At 34.0% G+C, this 11,739-nt stretch overlaps 1 protein-coding gene across 1 annotated transcript; it reads right to left on the minus strand.

Annotated features, from left to right (window-relative positions):
• Positions 1–2,811: 2,811 nt before the first annotated feature.
• On the minus strand, positions 2,812–5,209 carry LOC112325817 (transcription termination factor MTERF8, chloroplastic). Its single transcript, XM_024592897.2, has one exon. The coding sequence runs from the start codon at positions 5,027–5,029 to the stop codon at positions 3,854–3,856; it is 1,176 nt and encodes a 391-aa protein (XP_024448665.1). The 5' UTR covers positions 5,030–5,209; the 3' UTR covers positions 2,812–3,853.
• Positions 5,210–11,739: the final 6,530 nt, after the last annotated feature.

Consider the following 11,739-nt stretch of genomic DNA (forward strand, 5'->3'; position numbering starts at 1 on the left):
AAAAATAAAATTGAATAATATAATAAAATTTTATATTAATAAAATCCAAATATTCATTATAATTTTATTTGTACAAATAAAAATTAAATTAAAATAATGGCGTCGCTGGAGAAGAAGGAGGAGGAGGTAGGTCGTTCGTGGGACCATACGACTAAAAAAGGATCGCACATATACCACCCATCTATGATCTCATGTCCATGATCATTTGGCGGAGTTGTTCATAATCCGTCGGGAGTCGTTTATATTTTTTAGTAAAATGAACCGTGTATTGTTACAATGCCATGAACTCATGAAATTAAATGCTCGATACTAATTAAAAACTTTCAATAAATAAGATATTACGAGCCGCTCGCAAGTTGAAAATTAAGCTGAAAAGTGAGGAGAGGCTTTGAAGAACGGAAGCTTTGAGAACATGTAATCCCTAAATATACTGTCCATAAAAAGGACTGTTCCTAGAGATTATGTCCACAGCTTCTGATAAAACCTTCAACAGCAAATGAAACTATTATGCATGCGAAGCTCTTGAAATTGAATCCTTCTTTACAAACCCTAACTCAACATCAAGATTTGGATCTCAGTATTCGAAATTGGCTTTCGTACTATAAACATTCCTCCTTCTTATGTTAACGTCATCACTCATTTTTTACTCTCGGTTTCAACATATTTCAAAAACAATTAGAAAAAATATAAAAAATATGTTTTTGACTTGATTAGGCAATTTCTAGTCATTTCGTGATTTTTAAACATTCGCTTATTGTTTTTGTTAACAAATTGTTCTTAAAAAAAAGAGAGAAAAAAGAAGAGAAGGAAAGATTAATCAAATAAATTTTCTTGAGTGATTAAAATGTAATTTGAAAACAATATAAGGATTGAGAATGCCATAAAATATAAATAGGCACATACTACACTCCAAAAACAAAAGGACACAACATTCCCCCACACAAAAAATAAAACACTGTCCCTTGTCTTTACCTGCACACACACACTAAAAAGTAAAAACACTCTTTCAACTTTGAACAAAAAACGTAAGGCCAAAACCCGTGACCTCTAGAGCAAAATAATTAACCCATTCAAAGACCAGCCACCCCACCATCCTCCGCGTCTCTCTCACAGCTCCTCCAAGAACAGCAATCGCTGATTCCATTGTGAGTAGCAGCAGAAGCTTCTTGTTCAGTCACACCAGCATCGGACGACAGCAGCAACAGCGTAACCCCTGCCACCGTGACCTCCTAGCACCAGTTGCGGCAGCATCTCTTCTCTGCATCATGTGCTTTCCTCATCAACGACAATCGTTGATTCCTTCACCGCCAACGCAACACCTGAAACCAGCAGCAACTATCCTCTTCCATGGTCGATGACAAATGCAGCTCCACCAAACACTAAGATAGATTCCACTAGTGCCTACAGCAAAAAATTGACTCTTGGAAGGATGAGATCCCATTAGAGTCACTTCCTGTGTAAGCTTTTTAAAATTCGCCAGATTTGAAATCATAATAGAAGGCTTGGTACGAATTAGCCAGCAATATTAAAGGATGAAAAAAAATAAAAAAGCATTGATCGAAAAAAAACCAATAAAAAAAAAAACCTCAAAACAAGTACTATTCTAATAAATAATGCTTATAGCTACAGTAAAACTCAATTTCTTTTAGGGTTTTTTTTTTTTGTTAATTAATGTTAATGTTAATTGGCTTTTGTTTTTTAATGTGTTTGAATTATCATTCTTGTTGATACACGAAGTAATTCACATTTATGGATCTTCTTGGTCATTAACTTTTGCTATTTGTGAGAGATATAGATGCATGAAGCTTCATAATTCTGATGTTTGAGATTCACAGTACTAGCCAGTAGCTGCACCTTGTAGAGCAGATAGTTCAAGGACTAATGAATCAAATGGTACCATTCAAATTTTGGTGGTATCGTGATGATTCTTCACCATTTCTCTCTTACAAATCTATCACTAGTGGATCTAGAAGTGTTGCAAATCCACAAGATTACTCCTTCACAGTCTATTGCCTCATAAATACATGTGGGTTTCCATTAAATCTGCGTCTTCAGCTTCTAGATATCTCCGCTGGAATGGCTTGAAAAACCTGACTGTTATTAACTTGTTCACGTCCCATGGTTTCTCCTGAGATGCTTCAGGTCAAGGTCATGCAAGTGTTATTTAACAACCCTCGTATCTTGAACAGAAGCTTGGAAGAACATGTAATCCCTAAATATACATCCAATAAGAGGATTGTTCCTAGAGAGCATGTCCACAGCTTGTGATAATACCTTCAACAGCTTCTGAAACTATTAAACATGCGAAGCTCTTGCAATCAAATCCTTCCTAACAAACCCTTGAACTTACAATGTCTCAACATCTTTCTTGCATCAAGATTTGGATCTCAGTATTCAAAAGTACTGGCTTTCGTACGATGAACATTCCTCTGTCTTAAGTTAAGAAGAATCTTAAGCCATGGAAACTTTCCAAAACCACACGAATCTCTACTTGAGAAAAAGATGTGTTTTGAATACTCTGCTAGTTAAAAACGAACTGTAGAAGGGAAAAGATCTAAAATACGCAATGCCTGATTGACCTCCATTCCTATGCAGTTACCAAGAAAACATGGAGGGTCAGCATACACCTAACATGGATTAGATCATCTCTCATGGTGCAAAAACATCTCTCCCGAGTAACAATACGACAGCATAAGTAGTCAAATTTCATATAAGGCGAGACAAGTGCAGTGATCATGTGGTATGGCAGATGGCTGTAAAAACATCATTAAGGACAAGGTTCAAGGTTTGATAAAGAAAAAACAGATGATATAGAAACAAATTGCAAACAGACCAGGTAACAATGCGCTATGCCACAATTACAGAATTCTTAGAGAAAACAAATAGATATGTAGAGTGGTGGTGATTTAAAATGTTGAAGAGTTTACAACTGATTAGAGATTCAGTTTCTTCTCATAAAATCTCAATATCAGGGTATATTCAGAATGGTGATCTATAAACATCTTCCGGAACTCATCGCTGGGTGTATTGAAGAATGCAAGGCTTCTGAAATTCTTCTCAGCCAAACCTTTTCTACATGCCATTCGATGCAATTGATGGGTTTTTGGCAAGATAGAACGCCTCCCAGCCCAATTTGTGGACAAAAAGATCCATCAGTGCCATGATCTTCTCTTCAGATAGGGCCATAAACCATGGAAACTTTACAAATGACGCAAGAATTTCCTCTTCGGACAAACCCCACCTCCTATACACAGCAAGCTTCTTTTCCCATGTGGATCTGCTCATGGACCTCCCCACATGATTGCAGAAACAAATTGACTCTTGGAAGGATGAAATCCCATTAGAGTCACTTCCTCTATAAGCTTTTTTAAATTTTCCAGATTTGAAAACATAATAGAAGGCTGGGTACGAATTTAGCTGAGCAATATTCTTTTAAAGGACTCCATTGTCTCGTAAAACATCAACAATACATGCCATGTTTTCAACATTACTATTTAGAATACGAGGGGAACGCTTGATTGCTATGATGACCACGACATCAGATTGGAGCAAGTTTTCAAGGGAATCAAAAGCAGGGACTATCTGGTCTTCTAAGCTACGCTTCAAAATCCATGGGTAGGATGATATGATTTTGACATGGTCAGGGCTTGAAAAACCTTTAGATTGGAAAAATTCAAGCTTGGGCAAGTGTTTTGTGAGGAGTAGACAAAAGCAACAAAAGCAGATTCATCACGAGCTTCTAGGTTTGATTGAGTAAAAAACAGATGATATAGAAACTAAATTGCAATACATAATGCCTAATTTATGGAAATTCAAAGAACACAACATGAAAAAAATGTATAGTGATAGTGATTTAAAAAGTGGAAGAGTTTACAACTGATGAAAGATTCAGTTTTTCCTCGTAAAATTTCAGTATCTGGGTAGAGTCAGCATGGTGATCTATAAACATCTGCCGGAACTTATCTTCAGGTGTATTGAAGAATGCAAGGCTTCTGAAACTCTTCTCAACCAAGCCTTTAGAAACTAAAAATTGCAATACCAAAGCCCTTGGAATTAGCCTTTTCTCAAGGCTATATGATGAAAAAGTTGGATTTTTGGCAATATAGGAAGACTCCCAGCCCAAGTTGTTGACAAAAAGATCCATAACTGCCATGATCTTCTCTTCAGATAGGGACATAAACCATGGAAACTTTACAAATGCTTCAAGAATTTCTTCCTCAGACAACCCCCACTTTCTATGCACATCAAGCTTCTTCTCCCACGTGGTTCTGGTCACGGACGTCAGCACCCTGATTGCCACAACAAACTGACTCTTGGAAGGATGAAATCCCATTAGAGTCACTTCCTCTATAAGCTTTTTTAAATTCTCCAGATTTGAAACCATAATAGAAGGCCGGGAACGAATTAGCAGAGCAATATTCTTTTCAGGGACTCCATTGTCTAGTAAAACATCGACAACACGTGCCATGTTTTCAACAGTAACATTTAGAATACGAGGGAAACGCTTGATTGCTTTGATGGCCACGGCATCAGATTGGAGCGAGTTTTCAAGGAAATCAAAAGCAGGAACTAACTGGTTTTCTAAGCTGTACTTAAAAACCCACGGGTAGGATGATATGATTTTGATACCATCAGGGCTTGAAAAACCTTTAGATTGGAAAAACTCAAGCTTGGGCAAAAGTGTTGTGTTAGGTTTAGACAAAAGCACCGCTGGCCGTCTCCTCACAAGGTTCAAGATATGGGACTTTGAGAAGCCACAGTTCTTGAAAACGGCAAGAACAGAATCAGGCTTATCTGGGGTTTCAAAATGGACCTGCTTAGAAACTTCTAAAGCAGATTTTAGAGAGAACCCACATTTGTTCATAAGGTATGAGACTGTAAAGGAATGTTCTTTTATATTATCATCCGTATTCACTGATGAGATGTATCTGAGACATGATAGTATTGAAGGGTTTTCAAGAAAATAATGAACTGATGAAGCTCTAACAGAAGACCCTATCACTATGCTTTTGCAGAGTAATCTAAACATTGGAAATTGAAACGTGAGAAAGTAGTTGTAGCAGTAGTGAATAAAATGCTACTCACCATTCCATTGAACCAACTCTGAAACCCTAACAGTGGAGGGGAGGAGAGGAGAGGAGAGCAGAGCAGAGAGGGTGGAGACTGGAGTAAACCTGACCAAGAACAAGTTTGGGTCTATTTTTGTCGTTTCTTCTAAAGTTTCTGGACAAGAAGCCCTATTGAAAAGATTGTATTGATAGCCTGGCCTTTGCAACATTCAGGTTATTGGGCTTTAATCTTCATGAATAATGACGAAATTAGAAAATAGTAAGCCCAATAATTAGAAAAGATCAATGTTGCTTAGGCAATTTTTATTTTGTAACTGGTTGGGGCTATCAATATGATTATCACAAGAATAACTGGGCTGGTGGGTGCTATCATTTCGATTAGAGATGAGAAAAAAACAAAAAAATTAATTAAATTAAGAAAATAAAAAGAAATATAATTGAAAAAACTGAATTGTGAAAAAAAACTAACTGGTTTGGTTTTATAAGCATGAAACCGAACTGAAAAAACCCGAGCTAAACCGAAAAAAACCGAGTCAAACCGAAAAAACAACCCAAACTGAAAAAAAAACCGGTTTTGTTCTAAAATAACAAAATCGAACCGAATCTAAACCGATCGGTTTTAACTAATTTTAGTTTTGTTTTTAAAAAAATCAATTTTAATATTTTTTAATAAAAATCAAATCAAATCAAATATAAAAAAATCCCTTCTAACTACAATTATCATATATTGCATGCTAAGTAAATTTCATTCACACATTTTTGACATGGATGCAGATCTAGCATGATATCATTTTTGCTCATGATTGTCAATGGCCACGACACGACTTTGATCCTCGTGCACTCACAGGGTGGTGTTTTGGATAGGCCCCCATTACATGGAAAAAAATAATGATGACTACATATCACATAGTCAAGTAACTAGGGTTAACTGTTTTAGGAGCTAAATAACTAATCTACCATAGTCAATGTAAAAGGTTGGTTACGATGGAGGAAAAATAAACTCAATCAAGTGATAACATCTAGTTTAAGCAAACTACAGAGCACACATTAATCATGAGAAGAATCTCTAGTTATATTGTACATAGAAAAAAAAAAGGTAAAGTAAAATAAATAAACAAAAAAATAAAAATACATAAGAACCCCTCTCCCTTAAAAAGATGGTGGCCTTTGAACTCGATAACGCATATAATTATAAATTAAACATATAAGTACATAAAATAAAATTTTTATTATTGACGCAAAATGATTGAATTATCTATTTTAGCACCTTGGGTAAGGTGATTTATTGTGTATATGTGTGACTGTGTGTATCATGCAACACTCCATTACATACAAGAAAAATAAGATATGTAAAATATGTTTTCAAGTAGTTGAACAATAATGAATCGTTAAATGGTGAATTATTAGAAAACATAAGTTTTAAATGCATCAGTTAAAAATATACCATTCACATATGAATCGGAAAAATAAAACAAGTCCTTTTAAGTTATTTGATTAAAACAAACAACTCATGGGTGGAAGTGTGGAATAATTATACACAAAATTTTGAAAAGGATTGGTAAAAACCGAACTGCTTATGAGTGAACCGAACAAGAAACACAAGTTTTGAAATCAACTGGTTGAAATGAACTGCTTATGGATGAACTACTTAAACACAACATTTTAAAAAGGATCAGTCAACTTCAAACCACTTATAAGTGAACCAGTTCAAAAGCATAAGTTTTGAAATCAATTGGTTGAAATGAATTGCTCATAGATGGACTAGTTAAACAAAACATTTTCAAAAGGATCAGTCAAATATGAACCACTTATAAGTAAACCAATCCAAAAGCACAAGTTTTGAAATCAATTAATCAAAATAAACCGCTCATGGAGAAACAAAATAAACATAATATTTTGAAAAGGATCGGTAAGATATGAAACACTCATGGGTGAAACTAATAAAAAAATTAAACACACATTTTAAAAGGGATCGACAATCCTTCAAAATTCATCTAATATTGATAGTAAAGACATAAAAATAGTTAAGCAATTGATATTTATTAAGTCATCTCATATAAGAGGCGAAGATAATAAGGGATAGAGATGACATGTCCCGTAGTCTTTATTTCCATCTATTCAATTAAATACGTTTTTGTATGTTTTTTTTAATGGTGTGTTTGAGAGAGAGTTTGTTTATGTTTTAGGTACTTTTCAAAAGCGTTTTTCCTTGAAAAAAATATTAAATTGATGTTTTTTTAGTATTTTTCAATGGTTTTGATGTACTAATATAAAAAATAAAAAAAATAAGAACAAAAATTATTTTTATGTATTTTCAAGCAAAAATTACTTTTAAAAAGTACTCTACACCACAATACCAAATACACTCTAAAAACTTTTGTGTTCTATATCGACCTAGTTTTAACTTCACAAGGTATCACTACATAAACTAATTCAAAGGTTTTTATACAATATTTTTTTTGTTTGAATATCTATCAATTAAAATTTATTTAAGATTAATTTTTATTCACTCAAAAATGATTTTAAACATATTAATGTTTCATATTAAACATTTATGTTGATGTTGGATAACGATTCTCAGCAAAATCTTAGCCTAACTTGTGAAAAGATCTCATTTAAATGTGTCCATTGATCATAATTTGTATCAATTTTTCTAACAAGTATTCCATCATCACCCCAGTAATTCATGACAAGTGCAGATGCGTTTTGCTTGCATTGATTATTGAGATGGTGGGTTATCAAGCAGCGAACAAAGATAGGCAGAAGAAATGAAAGAGAACCAGTTTTGGCAAACATGTTTGCACATAGGCAGATTTGGAGGTGGGTAGCCCTTGAAGAATTTCGATCACGAGAGCTTGGAGATCATTAGGACAGAAACTGGACTGTTCTGATAAAGATGATGATGGTGTTTCTATCTTTGTTATTTTGTTGGAGCAGCATGATGATGGTTTATTTTATTAAAAAAACACATTAATTTTATTAATATTAAATCACTACAAAGAAACTTACTCTTTTGACTTTGTTACATAAAATAAAATAAGAACTCTCATAGTTTTAGTGAATCATTGCTTTCATTCTCATACACAAAAAAAAAAAAAAGTAGTGTTCGCTTTTCACTCCCTGGCAAACCGCTAATGCCTAATTGCCTTTTTATACTGCTAGCAATGGAAGCAATGACGCTCCTTAAGCCTTTTGCAGCTTTCCCATTATCAGAACTTAAATCACTGTTCTATCAAATTTATACTCCTTTATTTATGTAGTTAACAAACTGCTAATGCTCAATATTGCCTATATGAACTTGGTGTGTTTGGTTCTCAAATCCTGTATATGTTCCCTCCCTTAAGCCCTTTGCGGCTTTGCTATTATCAGAATTTAAATCACTGCTCTCTCAAATATTTAATTCATAATTTAAGAAGTTAACAAACCCCATTTGTATAATTCTGTTGAACTTGAAACTTTACTGAATCAAAAGCTAATAAACAACATAATCAATAAGCAAAAGTTATACCGAACAGACTTTTGGTCTTATGCTTTCACTAAAAGAATGTGCATTGGAGAAGAAAACTTAAATCGATATCATCCTGAAAGACAAGATAGCCATATCAGTAACCAAACCCTTCTGCAAATTCCGCATCATTACACCATCAGGAAAAAATATCAGTCTCTCATGCCATCTTCAGAATAACAAGGAAAAAACCAGAACTACTCCTAATTCGAGTTCTTGCAAAATTGATGCATTAAACCTGTCTTCATTTGTCTTTGATGACATTGGCCCTGTTACGTCATGGTCGTTTCCGTTTCCAATTGGGATTTCATAGTGGACTTCAAATTCGGGAAAACCTAAAAAAACAAAAAGCTGCTTGTGGTGAAACAAAAGATATGCTTGCCTTAGGATTGGTTAGGCAGCAACATCAAAGTTAAAGTAATGTTAATTAAGTATTATCAAATTGCAGCTGGAGTTAGCCAATTCTTCGTCCTCGCCTATTGGTCCTCTCACTGCCAATGAGAATCCCATATAATTATACAATTTATTGTTTGATATACTGAGTTCAAAAGTGGAGGCTGGAGCCAAACACCCAGCATCTTCCCTGGAGAGTGATGTTAATAAAATAAGTGTCGAAGGACAAAGATATTGTGTTGGCGTGGAAGACAAATAAAGATACTCAAATTAACAAATCCTCACGATATGTTCCATGAATTACTGAGACACTGAGGCACTGAGGCGGCGATTTTTATCGTGTTAGATAATTTGATCGTCAAGTCTTCAAGTCCTCACCAAAAAATGATAATTTTGCTCTTACAAGTCTTTAATTAGCTTTAAGGTTGCATTTCCGGTTGTTTGGCAAATTGGGATCCAGAGAATTGTGAGATGGATGCTTGCGAATCCATATCCAGATTTGAGAACACGTATCATGAACACAATAAAAAAAGACAGCCTCATGTTCAAGATAATCACCATGAAGATTTATGGTTTTGTGAGAAACTCCAAGCACCTTATAGGTTGATTGATTTATCAAGTGACTATGCGAGGTAGAATTAATTAATAGATCTTGAGTATAAGAGGCACCAAAGAGAATGAAGGTGGAGTTGATAATCATTAAATTGAAGGGTCGTGCCTCTACATAGTGGGAGAAGTAAGCAAACCCGTAAGAGTTAGGACACGCTCAAGATTTATGAATGGGAAAATTAAGATGATGAAGAAGAAGAAGAACGCGGCGCACTTCCTTCCTTTCATGTGCACTTGAATTATGGATTCTTAAAGGAGGAAATGTTCTAAAAATTCAATCTTAAGAATAATTTGCAGGTTTTTAAACAATCAAGAGATCCCTTGCCATGATCAAACCCAAACATGATGAAAACAAGCAACAACATAGAAACTCTAAAAGACTCGAATGGGTAAAATAATGCGATAGAAGAGAGTGTGATCTTTGGTAAACTCATTTATGAGAGGATATAGATGTGCACTGATATTTTTTATTAAATTATAATATTTATTTTGATGATAATTATAGAATAAATCTTAATGAAAATAATAATAGGGATTATATCATAAATGATATCCTTATTGATAAGTAGTTAGATGTTAATAGTAAAAACAACATGATATTAGGAGTTTAACAAAAAAAAAAAGAATTATTGATTTGTATAATTTTTTTGAACTTGAAAAGAATTACTGCTCTCCCAAATCTGTAATTCATATATAATTTAAGAAGTTAACGAATCCCATCTGTATAGTTTTTTTGAACTTGAAACTTTTCATAATCAAGAGCTAATAAATAACTCAATCAATTTTCAAAGTTTATACCGAATAGACTTTTGGTCATATGCTTTCACTAAAAGCGTGCATTAGAAAAGAACACTTAAACTGCCAGCGCCATAGAAGACAAAGATGACCATATCAGTATCCAACCATGCAAGTTCCGCATCATTACACCATCAGGAAAAAAACAATTTCTCTTGCTATCTTCGGAATATAATAAGGAAGATATCAGAACTACTACTAATCAGAGTTCTTGCAAAATCGATGCGTTAAACCTGTCTTCATTTCTCTTTGATGACATCGGCCCTATTACATCATGGTCGTTTCCGTTTCCAATTTGGATTCAGAGTCTCGGTGTCCTTAAAATTCAGGAAAAACTAAACAAAGACTTGCTGGGGTGAATCGAACGATATGCATATGCTTTCTTTATGATTGTTTTGGCAGCAACATCAAAGTTGAATTAATATTAATAAAGTATTGCCACATTGCAACTGGGGTTAGCCAATTCTTTGTCTTGGCCTATTGGCCTTTTTATTTCATTTCTCTTTGATGACATCGGCCCTATTACATCATGGTCGTTTCCGTTTCCAATTTGGATTAAGAGTCTCGGTGTCCTTAAAATTCAGGAAAAACTAAACAAAGACCTGCTGGGGTGAATCGAACGATATGCATATGCTTTCTTTATGATTGTTTTGGCAGCAACATCAAAGTTGAAGTAATATTAATAAAATATTGCCACATTGCAACTGGGGTTAGCCCATTCTTTGTCTTGGCCTATTGGCCTTTTCATTTCCAATGAGGTTCCCGTATAATTATACAATTTATTCTTTGATATACAGAGGTCAAAAGAGTAGGCTGGAGCCAACCACCCAGCATCTTCCTTGAAGAGTGATGTTTCCGTAGTGAAGGCGATCATATTCCTAAATTGAAATAATCAGGAATGATGCAGGTAGAAAGTACAATAAGCTCTTTCTTTATCGGTAAATAAAAAAAGGGAGTTGTCATTTCGTTTTTTAGTTACTAGAAATCCAAACTAGTCTCAAAGTTTGGGTAAAAGAATTGATTTCATAAAGAAAAGTTATTAACACCCTTAATACATCTTACATGAAGTAAACTGCATTGTCTCTTTGTTTGATATAAACTAGGAAAATATTATGTTTTCTAATTGTTGGTATGTTTAAGATTGAAGAAAAATACTCTCCAATAAGAAAATTCTTATCTTATCAGGTTCAAAACCTAACCGTTCTAATATCAATATAAAAATAAAACTAAACTACTTTTTTATTTAATATCAAGAATATATATTATGTATAAGTTTATAATTCCATATATTAAAAAAAATTGTTTTGGTATTTTTGAAATGCATGCCAAAATTCTTTGGAATTTTACAAACTTGCTATAAAATTCATT

This window comes from Populus trichocarpa, chromosome 4 (assembly GCF_000002775.5).
Source record: "Populus trichocarpa isolate Nisqually-1 chromosome 4, P.trichocarpa_v4.1, whole genome shotgun sequence".
Taxonomy (NCBI): Eukaryota; Viridiplantae; Streptophyta; class Magnoliopsida; order Malpighiales; family Salicaceae; genus Populus; species Populus trichocarpa.